This window comes from Alosa sapidissima, chromosome 15, assembly GCF_018492685.1.
Source record: "Alosa sapidissima isolate fAloSap1 chromosome 15, fAloSap1.pri, whole genome shotgun sequence".
Classification (NCBI taxonomy): domain Eukaryota; kingdom Metazoa; phylum Chordata; class Actinopteri; order Clupeiformes; family Clupeidae; genus Alosa; species Alosa sapidissima.
Window position 1 is genome coordinate 9,850,360 of NC_055971.1, and position 19,795 is coordinate 9,870,154.

At 46.2% G+C, this 19,795-nt stretch overlaps 1 protein-coding gene across 3 annotated transcripts in view; it reads right to left on the reverse strand.

Moving 5' to 3' along the window:
* Positions 1–19,795, reverse strand: part of tpst1 (tyrosylprotein sulfotransferase 1) — a 35,064-nt gene that overhangs the window by 13,773 nt on the left and 1,496 nt on the right. For all 3 annotated transcript variants that reach the window (XM_042063053.1, XM_042063052.1, XM_042063054.1), the window contains exons 2-3: positions 12,854–13,963; positions 1,958–2,156 (exon numbers count right to left, since the gene is read on the reverse strand). In XM_042063053.1, coding sequence (XP_041918987.1) covers positions 1,958–2,156; positions 12,854–13,698 — 1,044 coding nt within the window. In that variant the 5' untranslated portion in view covers positions 13,699–13,963. The remainder of the gene's footprint in view (positions 1–1,957; positions 2,157–12,853; positions 13,964–19,795) is intronic.

The following is a 19,795-nucleotide window of genomic DNA, read 5'->3' on the forward strand; positions in this document are numbered from 1 at the left end:
GAGATGGAGATACAGAGAAATGCAGGGAGCCAAAAGCTAGAACAACTCAATGTGTTGTGTTCCCAGCTATTACACAATGGTTCTGTGTACAGTGTAGGAGTTCATCGTTAGCTCTTACACAGAGAGAAAAACCCACAGGGTGTGATGGAACTGCAGTTAGTCTGCAGTAATAAGTCCTGCATGGCTTTCATGCTGCTATGGAATCACACTGTGCTTGGTTGGGATGACACAGAAACAGTACAACGCCCTCAGCAAAACATTTCCCAGAATGTGACAATGTCAGCCTTGGAATCTCCTATTGAAGCCAGTATGATGGGCTCAGTCTGGAAATAGCATACCCTAGTTTTACCTTGACTTACAACCTCAGGAAGTGTTTGTTACTCAGAACTAAAGGAGCTGAAAGTTAATAACCTCCTCTGCAAGACCATAGAGCCAGCAGAGTAGTAACAGGAAAAAGCAATCAATAATAGATTTTGATATATGAATGGGAGAGACTACTCTGCCTGCAATTACTCGCCAATCTAATCTCATTTTATAACAGTCTGGAGTATCTGTTTTATGTTGACAGAATAAAGTAGGTGAGTGTCCATTATGAAACATTACAAATTATTAATAATCAATAATCTAAGAGGAATGATGACATTTAAAGAGATTGAGTGGAGTGTTTCAATTTATAGCTGATGGCTCACGTCAATCTGAAGGTACTGGAATCGACTTCACGTCTCAAGTCATGTACTGCACTGTTTACACTGCACTGCACTGTTACCGTACCAGTCATTGCAATGTGCTATGGTCATCATATTCATCACCACGGAAAAAAAAAAAAAACATAAACAAACAGTCTCGTCCAAGTGTCTCAAGCTATCTGAAGGTATTAACATGGGGGAGAAAAAGGTCCTAATGGAGGTTGGGCTACTCCCATCAGCTCAAGGATATTAAGGCTAGTTCTTCTGGGACAGTGTTTAGAGCACTCAGCGCTAAAACACTACTCTGGACTCAGATTTCCAGCACTCACTTTGCTTTTAAAACCTGCGCTCACAAGAGACTCAAAATTGAAACAGATGAAACAGACAAAAAAGAATCTGTGAAATAAAATGCTCCCTTGACAGGCAGCATAAAGCGATTTAGAGAGGCGAGCATGAAGGACCTTCAGGACACATACAAGCAAAAGGTGCTCAGGCAAACGAAATCACAAGGTGTTGGTTAATGGAGGTGAAAAAAAAGAGATATTAAGTTAGGGACGCCACTGTTTGGCACGTCTGTCATCACAACCTCAGAGTGAACCGCCAACCACGTGGGACAACTCAAAGCTTAAGTGGCTGCTCCAACACGTGGCTGCCGCAGAATGGAATTTATGCATTTTAATGCCGGGATCAGGAGATAAAAATAAACACCAAATATGCTGCTGAAGGACACAAAATCCCCAGAGCTTTGTCTGCGCACTGGTCACCTGATACAGCCCACCAGAGACTACATCTGCCTTATTACATTACATTTTTAAGCATATGCAATACCTCCTTGGTAATAGAGAAAGGCCCTGGTTACATCAAAAGGTCAAAAGAACATATGGATGATTCATTATGGTCGTTCCTGACTTACAGTCAAGTCCACTGTCTATATTCTCTGCATGGTCAAGACTGTAACTTACTTTGGCCTTTTATATGTGGACCACACACAAAGGAATTTATTGCAGTAGCTTATGAGGAGGGCATCTACTCCACAAAGTCAGTGAGAATGTGACACAGAAATGTAAAATGGGTTTAGAAAAATAGGCCACTGCTGGGCAAGACCATGATAAATACGTCTAGCTGAAGATCAGCAGCTTTGCACGAATGGGTGTCGGGGGACGTCGGCCTTCCTGACAAACGACTTTAATATGTGAGTGAGGAAATCCTTGTGCCCTGCGGCAGGACTTAGGCTGAGGCTCAGTCTGTGATGGCCAGTGACCACAACTCACCCTTCTAGTGTTGTCCAGAACCCGGGCGTCGGGCCGGCCGTAGTTGGGCGGGTTGGCGTGCGGGTCGTAGCCGAGCCGTGAGAGCATGGGGGCGATGACAGCCATGTCCCGCAGCACGTCCGCCGGGATCTTGCCCACCCACTTGGATAAGGCCTCCACGTTGACAGGCTTGATCACCTGGTCCGTCGACCGTTCTACCCTGCAAAAAACAGACAAACAAACAAACAAAATGTCACCATCAACAAAAACACGGCCCCTTAGGCAACAGAACCACACAGTGGAATGATTAGCGACCCGTAGAGTTCCGTTGGCTTCTCTCACACTTAGATAAGGCCACACCGTTGACAAGCTTGATCACCTGGTCAATTGAGACAAGCAAACAAACACACAAATAAACAAACATCAGCAAACATATGGGCCTCCCGGAGACAGGACCACACAGAGACCAGATTAGCAGCCTCTTCCCCTCACGCTTGGTGGCTAATTGCGGGTAATTGGATCGCACAATACAATTAAAGATGGCCCCTCGTCCTCTTTCGCCTTAAAAGCGCCCCATAAAATGGCCAGAATGAATGGCCTTTCACTCTCTGAGCTCATCGCCCTTGTCATCGCGCATCAGATTTCATGGCTCACGCGGCAATCAGATTCGATTAAGATATTACGACACTTGTGAAAAGGCTATTTTCCATCGTGATGCACTAGCCCCCTCAGAAACCCTATTGCTCTATAAGCCGATTAGTTGGCGGTGACTATTCTTCCCCATACGGCCATAAGTGAGGACAGAACAGGACTTGCTGGCTGCGAGGCAACCCATGTAAATGGAAAAACCTGATAAAAAACGCCGTACAGACATGTGGGGAGGGTGGGAGCCGGAGACATTTTCTGGACAAAATTCATATGCAGCTGTTGCCAGTGGGACGTCAGAGACATACTCTATCTTGCTCCGCATTATGACTAAATGCTCTGCATTATGAAACTGCAAGCTGAACTAGGGCTGGGGGATGGAACAGAAAGGCAGGCAAACCGTACATTTGTCATAATGGCTTTCCCAAGTCGCATAAAGAAGATTTACTAACATGTGTACCGCCATTCAATATTAAAAAAGACCCAACAAACCACAACACATCTCTCATTAAAGTTCTCCATTAAAGAAACTAAAGCAGCTCCAGGAAAAAAATGTTAAGTGTGTGCCCATTCATATCAATGCTGAAGCTTTTTTTTTTTTTTTTCATTTTTGTCTGAAACATTAGGAAGAGCCGCCACTGCAAGCTTAGTGATTAAGTGCTTTCACAATATTGCAACATTCCCTTTTTTAACAATGGTCAGCCAGCTAAATTCTGTTGCATCTCACTTGGCAACAACTTGTGAAAAAGGTCAACTGTTGTAGGATTTAGCAATTCTAAAATTACACTGGGATTAACAAAAAGGTTTGGTCTAGCCATGGTTCTGAGATGTGTACACAAAAAGAAGTGAGGAAAATGAAAAAAGAGAGAATAAATAAAACTAGATGAAGTAATTCCAGGGAATTACGAGTGCATGAAAATGATGCTAGGATAGACATGGTGGTTATAGCTTAATAAAAGTTGATAGTTTAAAAGTAGACAGTTTAAAAGTTGAATGTAGATAGTTTTAAAGTTGTTGATAGACAAATAGTTTAATAGACAGATAGTTTAATGGATGTTGATACACATAGTTGAATGTTGAAAGTTTAAAAGTTGAATGTAGATAGTTTAAAAGTTGTTGATAGACTGATAGTTTAATGGTTGTTGATTGGCAGATAGTTTAATGAATGTTGATAGACAGATAGTTTCATGGCTCTGTATAGGTAAATAGTTGAGGATAACTAAGAGTTGGAATGACTAATGTTTGCTAGCAGTTATGCTAACTATGCTAACAATGCTAATCATGCTAACCATGTTACTTAACTAATGTTTTCTAGTGGTTATGCTAACAATGATAACTATGCTAACCATGTTACTTAGCTAACGTTTTCTAGAATTTCTGCTAAAAATGTTAACAATGCTAACTAGCTAGTGAGGACTTTTATTTTGAAACAGTTTTAAGCAGAGGATACAGTTGATGGGAGTCATAGTTGACTGACAGGGAGTTGAACAGTTAAAAAGTTGGATAGTTTAAATGGACTTTTATTTTGAAACAGTTGTGGGCAGAGGAAGCAGTTGAACAGGATCTGTAGTCTTAGGCCTACTAATAAATCAACAATAAAAAGTATGTATTTTTTGTATTATCATAGTTTGCTTGTAGCTTGCACCCAAAGACTTTAGTCGAGGTGGAGTGCACCTTTTCTCCTTATGAAATAGTACACTGTGCCAACATCAGGCTGCGGGGTCATAGCAGGCTGCAGATCACTCAGCTGTGTCTACGGTAACAGTTGGCATCAACAGTTAGCTAGATGCCGAGGGAGGGCCTTGTGTGTGCTGTTGTTTAAATATGTCACAGACGCACAACACAAACACATAAATGAGTTATTGGAGTGAATTAAATATTTAGTGACTCCTTGGATGACTGTATGTATTTACAAGGAAAGCATTTGCCTAGTGAGGCAGCTGAAATGTGGTATACATGTATACTTGAGGGGTTTTCAAAATCACTAAGACAAGAGTGACAAAACCAGTCACGTCTTTGTTAAAGCTTCGGGGCGTGTTTTGTGAAATGGGTTACAAAATTTCTTCCAACAGTTTTACAAGCCATGACGAGAAATGGTCTTGTCTGGGAAATATTATACTAGGAAAGATCAACAGTCCACCTGTCTGGAACCCTCACTTACATACCTAAGTACCTTCATGCTTTAATGCACACACACAGACTCACATACACGTGCACTGATTCTATAACACACGTTTCCACTAAGTCTGTTTTGGGGGAACATCAAATATGTCAGCCAGACTTGAGTTCTCTCACTAAGCCACATCCCACCAGCCCACCCCTTAGCTGCACACACACACACACACACACACGCACGCACGCGCACGCACACGCACACGCACACGCACACGCACACGCACACGCACACGCACACACACACACACACACACACACGCGCACACACACACACACACACACCATACTGAACGCAGATAGGAGACAGCCCTACTTAAGCCAGTGGCCATCTGTAACAGAGGCAGAGGAGATGTGCTGCAGGCCTGCCTCATGGACATCACAGAGACGCCCTGCACATTTGTGGGGAGGAGAGGAGGGTAACAGCAGCAGCATACCAACACAGAGAGAGGAGGGGAGGGGAGTGAGAGGGAGAAAGTGAGTGGTGGAATAGTGGAGTGATGGAAAGAGGATATGCAATTGAAAGATGGAGAGATGGGAGTGATATGGAAAAAAGGAAAGGGAAAAAAGGAGGGAAGGATATGAAGTGAGGCATTTTGATCACCAGACAGAAATAAAAAAACACGCTGACTTGGAATCGGATCAACAGAACGACAAATTCTTTTCAGCCAGAGGGACCAGCTTCAAGGAGTACTACCCCCCCCCCCCCCCCAACCCCCCAAGCCCTTCTCCTTTTAGCGGCTCACCACTTTCTGGGGCGAGGCCTGTGGCATGACTCATCTTGGCATGTTGCACTGCTGAGGCACTCACAAGAGTGGCCGATCCAAGTTTGTGCGTGCCTTCTGATGCCCTACCAAACACCACAGAGAGAATGACTGCTCTGTGTGTGTGTGTGTGCCGCACTGCCAAAGAGAGTGCAGTCTCCAGGTCAGCTGCCTGACGCAAACAGCAAAACTCAAAAAGGGACGCTGGCAAGTGCAGTTTCCATAACACTGTAGCAACATGCACAAAAACCGGCAAAGCGTGGAAACCGTGGAAACCAAACGAAGGCAAGCATGTGCTATAATCTCATCAGGCTAAATTAAATCTTACTAACCAGAGAGGCATTCCCAGATTCATTTATTGGAACATATGCGACTGAGGCCATTTTCCCCCTCTTACCCACTCCTGAATGGCCTTTTCAGTCACAGGAATGTTCTCCAGCTTTTCTTGAGTCACCATCAGATTAGAACGTTCTAGGTTCCAAAGCAAATTAGGTTTTCAAAATGTATCAGGAGAAGCTCAATCAGGGGGGTTCACTACAAAGCAAGATTAGTGGAAGCGTGTTCAAATTTGGCAAACAGTGATAAACACTAGTGGCATATGTGTTTTCTTTGAACTTTTGAATTGTCAATGTTTTTGTGTAAACATTTCAAATTGTTTGCTTTAAACTGCAAACAATAATTACCATGAACAATAGACAATCACCATGAACATTCCCCTCTCTTTGCCTCATTTGAACTTCTGGCTTGAGGCTCAACTCCCTTTGTGTACCTGCCGTACCTACCTCCACTGTGTACCTGTCTGATGTGGTTGTGCGGGGCTGGATGCATGGAAAAGAAAAATGCATTTGGATTCTCCAAGACCAGATTAGACTACCAGCTCCCACCTGTTTACATTTGCATGTATTCATTTAGCAGACTCTTTCCAACCAAAAGGGACTTATATGTTAACTATATTACAAGGGACTACACTGTCCCCGGAGCAACTTTGGGGTTAAGTGCCTTGCTCAAGGGCACAGCGGTGGAAGCCGGGAATTGAACCCACAACTTTTCAGACTACTGCATGCTAGCCCAGCTCCTTAACCACTATGCTACCACCGTCCCTGTTTAACATGAGGCTCCATCACACAGGGTGTAGTAGTAGTGTACTCTACTGTCACTAGGGAACATGCTCACACACACACACCCATTTAGAAGATGCATCCTCACGACCAGCCAGGTTATTCATCCCTAGGCACATTGAGGTCCATTTAGGAAAGAAATGTCCACTGCGTTTGCCCAGTCCAGTCCCTTGTCAGTTGTACTGATTGTAGATCCATTTAGAGACAGAGTGCATTCCTATCTAACCACCCTGACACAGCAAGAGCCGGAATGGTTAATGGTTGCATTCATCCATCCTTCTCTTTATGGCTAGCATGATGTTCTTGTTATTTTTCCCCCTTCTATTGTTTTTCTTTACAAATGAATGAATGTTCCCTTGAAGGCATTCTGTGTAAAAATCCAAATTCAAAACGAAACAGAAGCAAAACAAACAAAACAATGAAAGAAAAACAGGCCCAGAAAGGGATACCAAGCCGTTGCTGACAGGCTTGCTAAGAAATGACTCATTCTGAATCTCCTTGGAAAGCAGGCTTCTTTCCTATTCTCCTGTTGCCATGGCCAACAAATGCGGAGCCAGGCGGGCTTTGGTGCAGCACTGCTAACTGGCATGAATATTTTAAGACATTAACACTCCGCAGGGTGGCATCTGCTGAGGCAGAGTGAGAGAGAGAGACAGAGAGAGAGAGAGAGAGAGAGACAGAGAAAGACAGAGACAGAGAGAGAGGGGAGGGGGCTGGTAACTCTGCTGGATGGTTTTTGTGGAGGTGATGGAAGACAATGTCAATCTCACCCTTTCATTTACACCTCACTCTCTCTCTCTCAACAACACACACATACAAACACTAACACACACACATACACACACTGACACACACACACACACACACACACACACAGGCTGATCCCGCATGATTTAGAGTAAATCTGCACAGTCATTTTTCCCGGTCTCATATCATGAACTGGCTGCGTGAATCATAGACAGCCTTCATCCGATCCTCCTACGTTCCATATGTGCTGTGATGCAGAATACACAAAGAAAAAAAAATACACCACAACAAATAAAGCCCAACGTGAGCAAAATAACAACAAAAATGTACAAAAAAAAGGATAAAAAAGGACATTTTCTTTTCTTAATGACAACAGGTATGGTTCTGTTTCTCCATAGATAGGAGCAGTGGAAGGGCACATGGGCGATTTCTATTCCCCTGCCAACACAGCAGCTCTGGACTCACTCTGCCCTCTCTATCTCTTGCATCTCCCGCACTCTCCCAGGGCCTTCAATCACGCAAATTACACCAGGCTCCTCTCCTCGCCTCGCGTCTAACAGGAAATAAATAAAACGATAAATAAATAAATAAGTCAACAAAGAAATAAATAAATCAGTAAACAAGCAAATGTCATATGACGCTCTCTACTGGAAGAGGCACTTAATGGCTTCTGGCTGTTTGTCAATTATTCATGTGTGTGTGTGTGTGTGTGTGTGTGTGGGGGGGGGGGGGGGGGGTAGTGCTTTTTGCATGGTGCTGCTGTATCACTAAAGGGAGATAAGAGAGAGACCCTTTGCTGCCCAGGGGCCGCTCTAAGTAATGGCGTGGTTGCTGGCAGCAGTCATCTCTAAATCATGGGCATATAATTGATGTTAATGGGCAGGTCCTCGTTAGCTTGCCTATATGCTTGCCAAGCCAGGGTTCAGAGACAGGAGGTGGGGTGGGTGGGGGGGCTTTGGAGATAGGGACCTGGGGTTGCCAACTGGTAACGCTAAGTGGATGGCAAGTGTTGTGTAGAGCAAAATGTAATGGAGTACCAATCGTGTAGTCCCCTTGCGGAAAGAAGGGAAGGTTTGATGTTTGCATAAAAAAGTAGATCACAGGCCTACAGGTTTCCCCAGGGACACACACCCTTCCATTTCCCAAATATCATGTCATGACTTCTGTGAAATAGAGGATGGGCAAGTTGTAAAACTATTAAGTACAGGCATTTTTGCTGACTATGGACCGCATACTAGACCTGGTAGAAAGTTTGGATATAGATGTGTGGGACACCATTTTGGCTGGTGTGTGACGTAACTGCACATTTCTGGGTTCTCCTGGTAATTACCTTGTCAACTTTCAACCCAAGATGAGCGTTTTGATGTTTATGGTGAGCTCATTGTATGCCATTCTGTGTGACTAGCGGTTTCAAGTGGTCGGATAATGACAGTGTCATAGTATAACAAAGGAGAGCAAAACAAACGAAGCTCTTGCAATGCAATCAGAGCAGCACCACTGTACAAAACAAACCTCAAGTACAACACAGAGATGAAATGATGAATAGAAATCATAAAGTGGGTTCCAGTTCTAAACGAGGATGACAAAAAATGGATTGTTTTCAATCACTGAGCCTAAACTGTATGACCATAACTGGTGCAGTGGGCAGAGCAGGTCACAGGGCATATTGTGCTGACTATTTAGCACTACCACACAAACAGGGTCTCCTGAGGTTTCGTGTGGCGGGCTGCCGTTTATGAATATTTGATTGGTGTCAGTGGGTACTAGATGTGCATGTGTCAAGCAGCTGGTCAATGTCTGGGGCTGATGTGTGTCTCTCTCTCTCCCTCTTTCTGCCTATTCATCTTTCTCTCTCTCTCTCTCTCTCTCTGTCTCTGTCTGTCTCTGTGTGTCTCTCTCTCTCGTCTGGCTCGACCCCCTTCAGCCCGCCGTCTCCATCTCTCTGGCTCTCTGTCGTCCTCTAACTGAGAAGGAGGGGGAAAGGGTGGGGGGGGGGGGGGGGGGAAGGGTCTTTTGCCTTTTGCCTGTGGCTGCAGATAGCGAAGCGAGCCGAGCCAGCACTCAGGCCCACCACTGTTAAGGGGGCTGGCGAGCCCAGAAGTGCATATGATGAAGGGCTTTTAAAAGACCACTAGATCTGCCCGTCAGCCCTCCTCCGAGACCAGAGGCCCGCTCGGACTCATCTGATGGGAAGACCGGGTCCTTCCTCTGCTGCTGCCAGCCCAGTTGCTGCAGCTCTTGCGATAAACTCCTCAGAAGTTTCCTGATGCAAATTTAAAAAAAAAAAATGTATGCCATGACGGAGCACAATTCAAGTGGAAACTGCACCAGATGTGTTACCCTGGAACAGAGTTTCGATCAAACTCTTTAATCGTCCCCACGCGAGGGGAAAGAAACGGAATCACGACATGAAGAATGAGCTCTGATTTAGGAGTTGATGATAACGGGACACGGATCTCGCTTGCTGAACGTTTGTCTCGCTGGCTTTGCAAAGAGGCCAATACGATCTATCTGTGCTGCTATAGAAACAGTCAATATCCACCAAACAGCGGACGCCAAGAAGACAGCTGCAGCAAACAAAGATAGGAAATGGCTACAGGGAGATGTGTGTGTATATGTGGGGTGGAGGTAGGAGGGGGGCGGGGTTGGATAGAATCAATTCACCACAGAAACAGCCTTCTGTTGCATCCAACACAGGCGAAACAATTTTTTTTAATAAATAATCAATTCATCCGTGTGGTAGGACGAGTCATTGGTACGCGGTGTCTCGTTGCAAACGCTGTCCCTCCAAGGACCCAGAGCTCCTGCCACTCTGATCATGGACAAGCCACCATTTAGTGTCCCGGGGTGGGTGGGGGGGAGGGAGAAAAAAAAAAAAAAAGAAATCAATGAACACCATTCACAGCAATCTGCCCAACCCTGGCTCAGTAGTACTCTGCCAACCCAGCCACGCACAGCCAGAGGGGAGAGGAGAGTTTCACTGGGCCGTAATGTCGCCCGCCAACATACAGCCAAAGGCTTCAGCCCTCCAAAAAAGTTCTCAACTCTTGGATGTTGAAACAGAGAAGAAAGGAGGAAGGAAAGGGAAGGAGGTGGTGGGACGGCCATTCTGAAGTTGTGCAACATGTCTGCTGAAACTCATTACAACACAGTACATGAATGGAGTCGCGTAGTGGAGCGAAGAACAGCACATAGTTTGTTGTCGTCCTCATCTTCCTCTGGCTGGTTTCCCCGTGTCCCCGCTGGAGTTTGGACAGCAAGAGAGAGAGAGAGAGAGAGAGAGAGAGAGAGAGAGAGAGAGAGAGAGAGAGAGAGAGAGAGAGAGAGAGACAGAGAGAGAGGGAGAGAGAGAGAGAGAGAGTGTTCTGGGAGGGACGTGCAGCCGCTTTAGAGGTCACTCTGCGGACTTTTTTTCCAGGACATTTCCCAGAGATTGGGCAGATTTCATCAGATTACTGCTCGGATTCGAGCGGACAATGTTCATGATACAACTTTTAATCAAAAAATGTTGACAAATGAAAAAAAGACCTGCTCTGCTGGATTCTGGGTTAGTTTGAAAGCCTCCAAAGAGGTCTTTTCTGCCATTACTTTCTTACATGCCCATGTGACTGTGGTGGTAACACAAATTCAATCAGCATGTCAGATTCCTAGGATATGTAGTTCACTGTGTGTATGAGTATGCCAGTGAGAGAGCGAGAGAGAAAGAGAGAGAGAGAGAGAGAAAGTGTGAGCGTGTGTGTGCGTGTGTGTGTGTGTGTGTGTGTGTGTGTGTGTGTGTGTGCGTGCGTGTGTGCGTACGCGCGTGTGTGTGTGTGCTCCCTCCTTTGAAATACCACACCACCTACTAGGCACAAAGAGCCCCCCTGTGTAAGACCAGTTCTTTGCTCTATTTCCCTCCTTTCCTCCCTGGGGACGGGTTCCCTGTGCGTCGCTCTCCACCACCGCCATCACACTCCTCACAAACACAAGCCTGTGAAAACACCTCACTGCCTCGATTGGAAGAGCAAGTGTGCTTGCAGACCGCAGAATATCTGAAGGATACAGGACCCATGTTCACCGATTACAATGCAGAGTGTTCTGGAATAGACAGAGAGAGTAAGAGAGATAGAGAGAGAGAGAAAGAAAAAAAGAAAGAAAGGAAGGAAGAAAGAAAGAAAGAAAGAAAGAAAGAAAGATGTGTGGAGATCTAAGTCACACAGTGGACATCTTCAGAGGCAAGGACGCTGAACCAGAGCTACAGTATGGTCAGGGGAGGGGAGTAACGGAGCTGGGTTGTGTAACGCTTTTCTTATTAAAACTTTGTGCAATCCCGGAGGCAGACAATACCCAGACGGAAGCCAAATATCTTGAGAGGGAGAGCCAACACAGGGGGCTCCAGTTTAGACACAGGGCAGTGGTGGGTGACTCTGCCGCTCTAGCCCAACATTTCTGGAGGCCATGTGAGTCACACCGGCCATATCCTAGCGACCATAAATGAAACACAGACCTAAAGTCAGCCATGCTTTGTGCCAGATGCAGAGAAGTCGGAGCAATTCCTCAAGAGCGAAAAAGACTAATGTAGTGGACACTAACCTTGTCCTGTACTTGGAAGAGAAGCTCCCTAAGGATTAGCACTAAATGAACTGTTGGACATGTCTGACACAATAAGGCTGTGTTACAATCACCCGAGGCTGAGTTTATGAAAATGGGCTGCCAAAAGACTAACACAAACACACTGTAGCTGTTTCATATCACCATACAGAGTCCTAGTGGATGGAAGAACTTACAAATGTTTCGGTCAGTGTACTACTGGATATTTCCTGTCTATCTCCCAATGGAACTATGGAGGTGCCTACCAGTTTTAACATGCTGAAAGAATGCTGTAGGGCAAACTTGAATCACTCCTAACAGTCTGCTGTGGCTAGGCTAATTTAGCCCCAATTACTTCCATTAAGTGCACAGCTATGAGAAGGAGCTGCAGGAAATGACAAAATCAGTCATATAAACATGATGATACTCCCAGTAGACTATTTCTTAGAATTCTTATCAGCATAGAGCTTGGAGGAATGTGCTAGCCTATCAGCTGGCAAATACAAGGAAAACAGACTCACAGCTGCTACACCCTGAGTATTAAGGACATCCGAAATAGTGTGTGTGTGTGTGTGTGTGTGTGTGTGTGTGTGTGTGTGTGTGTGTGTGTGTGTGAGAGAGAGAGAGAGAGAGGAGTCTGCAAGAGATAAGTTAGCCGAGCAGAAATGACCCAGATACCCCTGGATGTTTCGGGTGCCAGCGGGATGCTAGCTTAGTAATGGAAAGTTTTGGAGGTCTGCTTTGTGTTCAACCAGAGCCAGTAATTACTGCCAAACAATTGCTGCTTGTTTAGCACTTGTGCCTTCTCACACGCCGAGTCGTGCCAAGGAAACCTCACACAACCTACGGGAAGATAAGAAAGCAAGGAGGCGATTCCCTAGAGACATGCCATCGGCACTTACTTGGAGAGCGATACACCTCCAGCTTTTCCGATGAGCTCCTCGTGGTGCAGCACTGCCTCGTTCCAGGGAATGTTGAGGAATTTCAACAGTGTCCTCATCCACTTCTCCGGGTGCAGGACCAGCTGCTCATAGTGCACGGGCAGGCACTTGTCGGAAACCTCCAGGCACTGTGTGTACATCGTCTCTATGGCCCGGTTCCACTTGGTCAGGCAGTCCCGGTAGCTGCCCAGGTCGAAGCCGGCTATGGTCACTTTGCGTGAGATCATGGAGTGGACGGAGGCGCGTCCGTCGCGGATCATGAGGATGAACTTGGCGTGCGGGAAGATTTTGGCCAGATAGGAGAGGGACTTGAGGGCGAAGGGGTCCTTGTTGCAGAGGTAGGCGGCCGGCTCGCCGTGCTTGACGATGATCTCCAGCAGGAAGGCCTGCATGGCCGAGTCCAGCACCTCGTCGGTGACGCCCGCCTCGTCCAGCCGCATCTTCTCGCGGCCCGAGCGGCTCCACATCTGCTTCATGGCCAGGATGCGCGGGATGACCCGCGTCTCCTCGCCGCAGCGCACCTCGGGGTGGGCGTCCAGCATGGCGCGCATCAGCGTGGTGCCGCTGCGTGGCACGCCGCCGATGAAGATGAGCGGCATGTCCTTGTTGTAGACGAAGGGGCTACTGAGGTTCTGGCCGGTGCGCAGCGTGGCTCGCAGACTGCTGCCCAGCACCAGCGGCTGGCTGCCACTACGCTCCTCGATGCGGTGGTGGCACTCCATGGCGTGCCGGCCCAGGTAGAAGACGGTGACCGAGCTGATGACCAGGCAGGCCACCAGCAGGTTCTGCTTGAGTTTGCCGATCATCTCGGGGGGCGACAGCAGCGGCGGAGTGGAGGGGCCCAGGGACAGAAGGAGGACAGGAGGAGCCAGTAGAGCAGCAGGGGGGGAGGGGCAGGCGGTGTGGGTGATGGGTGAAGGGTGAAGGGGACAGGGGTGTGGCAGAGGGGAGGGGGAGGGGAGAGGTGCGAACCCGTCGTTCAGGGCTGGCTGTCGGTGGACGAGTGGAGAGAGGAGGGGGTAGTGGTGGTGGTGGCGTCCAGCGCTCGTCGGGTACCCAACTCCATGGGGCCTGTGAGAGAAAAACAGAAATGACATCTTAAGCATAGGAAATGTCTACCACATCCTCACTTGCACTTGATTGATAAGAAACACTTGAGGAAGTCTTTCTTCTTTCATCACATTGTTTTCGTTAACTTAAAGTCACTTTTTTTGTTAACGAAATAGCATTCAAAATTGTCCGCATTTACAGAAAAACACATCTTCGCATTAATGCAGTTAGTCTGTTAAATAACATGACAAGACCACGTGCCTAATACTAACTAAATCATGCTCCAAATCCTTTTCATCCACTAAGAGTCTCTAATTACAACAATTCACAGGTCCATTCAAATTGCCTATTTATCACAAGGGCGACATTACAATGAGTATTAAACACAAGGCTAGCATCAAAAAATGGCCTTGTCACAACAAACACAATCGCTGAGTGGAATACAAATGACTCCAGGAAAGGATACAAAATGTGAAAGCGGAGATGTTACATCTTCAGCATTTTGAATGATAAGCATAATTCGATTCCTGAAGACAGATAAGAGACAAATGAAAGCTTGAAACGAGAAACGAAAAACTATATTCAGATGGTATTAAATCTTTCACCCTTGACTCATGTTTCATTTAATGTTCTTTTTCGCATCTTCTTTTCAAGCGTTCAATGTTTATTTCGATGAGGGGAAAAAAGGAACAAGATGTATTATAGCCTTGAAGTCTTCAATTTGCCCTGAGCTGTACACAGTGTTTAGGGTGTAGGCGGCACGCTTAACGCAAGGGGATCGCACATTAAAACCACCACACTGCTCTGGCTCTGGTTGCCTGGGTTTTGTACAGAGGTTTCGCCTGAGCAATTCTCTGACCAGAGGGCCGAACCTCATCCTGAGCGTCTGGCTCTGTGTCGTCTACAGGCCCCGCAGTCAGCAGCGGGGGCTCACAGAAGGAAGCGGCCAGGAGCGGGCAGGAGGAGACTGCAGCGGGGCGGCGGCACAGCTGGGAACCTTCTGCAGAGGCCCACAGGCCGGGGCCGCCCTCTCCTCAGCGCCTTGTTCCTGAAGCGAGAGCCATTTCCGAGAGTCGAGTGTGTGTGGGTCTATCCAAGTATGTGTGTGTGTGTGGGGGGGAGAGGAAGGGGGGGGGGGGGAGTTTTTGCTGGACATGAGCCAGAGGAGTATTCCATGACTATATCTGAGAGTGCAAACGTAGGCTTTTTTTTTTTCAGCATTTCAAAGATCTAGCTGGACTCGCATGCTTTGATGGAGTTCAGATGAACGGTCACTAACACACACCGCAGACCAGGGCAAACAGCATGAAAGGCTTCACAAGCATCCTCGGCCGCAAAAAAGAACACAAAAGGCCAAAAACAGAGAAGCAGCCGACTGCACAACTACTGCAATGCAATAGCATACTACTTCAGGATCAGGAGCAACACGTGTCAAGGGTAGACAACGGTCACTGAAAATCCCGTACAAAACACGGATGTGTCAAAAGATGATTGCCCACTGATTGTCAAGAGTGAAAAAGCACTTCTGTGGAGAATCATGGTGGAGAAAACGGAAAAGGAAACAGAGGAGATGGAGGACCCAAACCTGCCAGCCAGCCTGATTGGTATTCTACAGCGACCAAGCTAGTGGGAGGAGTTCAGACGCAGTCAAGGACGACACCTACGCACAATATGACGGCGAGCTCGAGCGCAAACCGCCAGCGACGGCTCCCCCCACTCACTCGCCCGCCCTCCCTGCCCCCTCCCCTCTCCACCACCCCCACAATTTATTCTCAGTGCAACACTTGAGGAATTACTTTATTCAATCAAGAGTTCTGGTTACACACGCACGTACCCACGTCAGACTCTGCCAAAGCCACCACACAAAGCCATTACATCCATTCTCCGTTATTAACAACCGCTGTCTTTCCTGGGAGACGCACAAGCGCTGAGAGAAGCTGTCAATGTCACAAGCTGTTGGCCTTCCCTGTCTTCTTCCCCGAGTATTAAATCATGGCCTTGGTTGCCTATTCCCACTAGCCTTAGTACAGAGTCAGCCCAGGGTTCCTCGGTAATTGGCAATAAGGGGAAGACAGAAAAATACTGTTCAAAGGCCTTCTCAAGCTACTGTGTGTAGAGACCGAGGTGCTGGTAGTCATAATGGGCCTTGTTCCTGTTCAGGTGTCTTGGACACAAGCTAATGCCCAAAAAAGAAAACAACGTCCTTTGATACATGATCTTGTTGAGAGCAAGTCTAACTTTCAAAGGGTTCTCAGGCCATGAGTTAGTACAGTAGAGGTAACTGAATGGCAAACTGGTAAGGCGTCACTGCCTACTCCACACTGACACCACACTGAGAAGGCATCAAGATAACTAGCAAAGTCACACCAAGGAGACCAACATGATTTATCAGACCATGTCACATGGGCCATACTGCACATAAGAAGGTTTAATCAAAAATGAAATGATCAGTTTAAAAAAGGACCATACTGGCACCACACCGATCTCCTCCATTTGCAAAACACACATCAACCCCCGGCCACCTCCTCATGCCTGTCCATGCAAACGTACGCCTTCAGATCCTGTCCTCGGTGCCGCCGCTCTGTGGGGAAGGCCAGAATTCACACACCTAATGACCGACACCTCTGCAATTCGGGAGCAAGCTAATAGAGGCTCCTAACATGCCGCCCCCGTCACCCCCGTGTTAACCAAATGTACACAAACAGCCTCCAGACAAACAAACCAACGCCTGGAACCTCATGGGGTCTGTCAAATTAGAGACCACCAGTATTCCATAACAAACACTGCCTCACTCACGGCAAATGAAGACCAGAGCCGCCCAACTGAATTACTACTGCGGTTGAGCACTAGCCAATGCGTTTCGCGTTTCACCTTTGTGAAGCTGAAATCAAGAAGGTGTTGGTATTAATTTAATAGAGCCTCCACACGTCTGTTAGCGATATCCTCTACTGGATTTTTCCATTGATCCATTTGGGTATTCTCAAAGGGCCAATGCTGAAACCAGACCACATCAACACTTAATAAGGACAACCATTTCAGGAGGGCTTGACAGACAAGATGTGAAGGGCCTGCTTTAGAAAGAAAAAAGGGTGGGTGGGTTAAAGACTAAACGGATTTTTCCAGATGGAAAATCTTAACAATGTTAAATGAGGCTTCTTCAGCTGTTGGGTTATCCCCTCCCATGCTTGTTGGGAGCCACCAACATCACGCATTGATTGAGTGATTGAAACAACCTTCAGATATGATCAAGGAAGCACATCAAGGGTAGAGGAGGTGCCATGGAGGCGGTGTCTGTCCACTGTCAAAACAATACAGGCATTCAGAGAGAGACACAAAGGAAAAGTATCAGGCACTAAGGTCACGGAGAGGACATGAGATTGGGACATACTGTAAACGTGTTCTGAATGTGCTAACAAACACGTACAGTCTCATAAACAACCCAGTTGGGAGAGAGAGGAAAAAATGGCTTTGAAGCCACAAGATCTTTAGCTAGAATCCAAAAATATTCAGTGACTGAGGTAAATAATCCATCTTCCAGAAGATTATGTAAAATACCTCTTTGCCCTGGAAAAACGGTCAGAGCCAAGATTACAGCTTAAGGGTTTCCCCATTGGACCTTTGCAGCCCTCCATTCTCTTTTCCACACAGACCAGTGGACCGGTAACTGTATGCAAAACTCTACAAAAAGCTCCTCTATGCACCCACTTATCAAACCCATGGCAAAGAAGTCGACATGTAAAACATGCTCAGCAGTGAGGGGTTATCAGTAAATAACACACAGAGTCTTCTGCAGTGTGCACCAAAAACCTCACTGAAGGATAAAGCCGTCCAGTAAACCCCTTATGGTCACGGTAGACCATTAAACATCCCTTTGTCTGTCTCACTCGCTAATCTGAAGGGATTACACAACTGGCTCTGGAATCTAATTCAAAACAAGACCAACAATTATTGGAACATTGCTTAAGAGAAATATGATAGCCTGGAGTGCAGTGTTTTGTCATGTGAGCAGAAGCTCATAGTTCAAATTCTAACCTGTGTCAGTGTCAGCATCAAAGCAGGGCAGTCACAGCGGAGGGAATGGATATATGGGAATGGACACTTGACCTGTGCCATGTTTCACTCAAGGCCTGAGGCAACAACACCACAGTAACACTGTGATGTTTAAGAATAACTCCTTCCCTTCCATCTAAAACCTACAATTACTCCTCACATCAATATCAAAGTGTCAACTTTCAAGCTTTTCCTCTCCATATTTTCGGATAAGCATCCGCCTTTGATGACTCGACATTGAAGATAAAATTGGATTACGATTAGTTATGACCTGTTAGTTGCATCTGTACTACATCTGTTTTAACATCCACATAACCCTACCTACAATAGTGTCTGAAAATGCAACATGTGTCACATTTCAAGGCCAATGTAAATCAGCAGAGTGACAGCTACCACGCTGAGACACAAGGCTCTGTTCAGTTCCCTTGAACACTGACAGTAAGAGACCGCTTGCTTTCCTTTCAGAGCCAAACTAAATGTGCCTCCCACACATAACATATTTCAATCAATTACCATCTCCATTTAGCTCAAAGTCATATCAAGCACAGAGACATCAGCCTGAGCAGGAGCCATAGAACTAACAGGAGGAGTGACTCATATTTACATAAGGCACCACCCCTTAGCGCTATGTGTCCACCATCAAATAGACGGACACACTGGTAGTGCATCCGTGTTTGTTCCACAGGTTGAAAGTCCGGGGTTTGGTCGACTTCGTCCTGTTATTTAAGGTCTTGACAAACAGTGGTAATTGCATAAAAGCCAACAACCACCTATAATCAATGGAACATTGTCACTTCGTTGTAAAGCCATTTGGCAATGCGGGGAAGCTTTATTTGTGTTCCATTTTCCATAAAAATCAATTACTCCAACCACACAGAATGACAGGACGATGTGGTCCCCTGACTGACACTAACTAAAACACCACTACCCTACCACATGGTTTTGGATTAATCATTCACCCAAAGAGACACAGAGGGCTTCTAAAGAGGTGCAAAACGATACAGAAAACCAAAAAGGAAAGCACACAGTAGGGTCTTTATTCTGACCAGGAGCAGTTGAAGCATTTCAGTCTGTGCCGTTTTCAAAGGGAATCATTTCCTCAAGTGCACCAGACCACACAGAGTAGCTTGGCAGTCATACAGCATATCCTGCAGTCCTGAATTCTAATTCTGCAGGTGAAACTTAATGGGCATAGTGCCTGGTGTCGCAACACACAGGTGGGTGGTCAGACTATGCCAGAGCAAAGGGTCATTTGAAATGCAGCGACCCGCTCCATCAGCCAAAGGGGACACAAACCCAACCGGGACCTTAAAAAGCCTGAATAAACGCACTGTGACAGAAAAAGAGCTAAATAACCCAAGACCGCAATCAATACCACAACCAGTCCAGCACACTACTGTCCACATTGAAGTCATTAACGCTCAATACAGGAAAAAAAAATCAAAATGCCAAACTGGCAGAGTAGACAGAGCAAGGAGCAGACACACAATTAAGATTTAAAGCATACGCAACTCTTTTTCCCCCCAATTATTTTTAGCCAGAAACATTGCACAGATGACGTACCACATATGATATGACGTACTGTTGTGTCTGATTTGTAATGCTGATAATGAGCTGAAGGTCACCACGGAAAGTAGCCTACCTAATTTGACAACATGCTCTTTGAAAGCTGATGATATGTACTATAAGCAAATTCATGACATAAAAAATAGGAGAGATGTTCATTTTTTGTGCTTTAGGGATTTTACACAGTGGCAAATCTACAACCAAGCCTATTTACCATCAAAACCAAAAAAACTAACA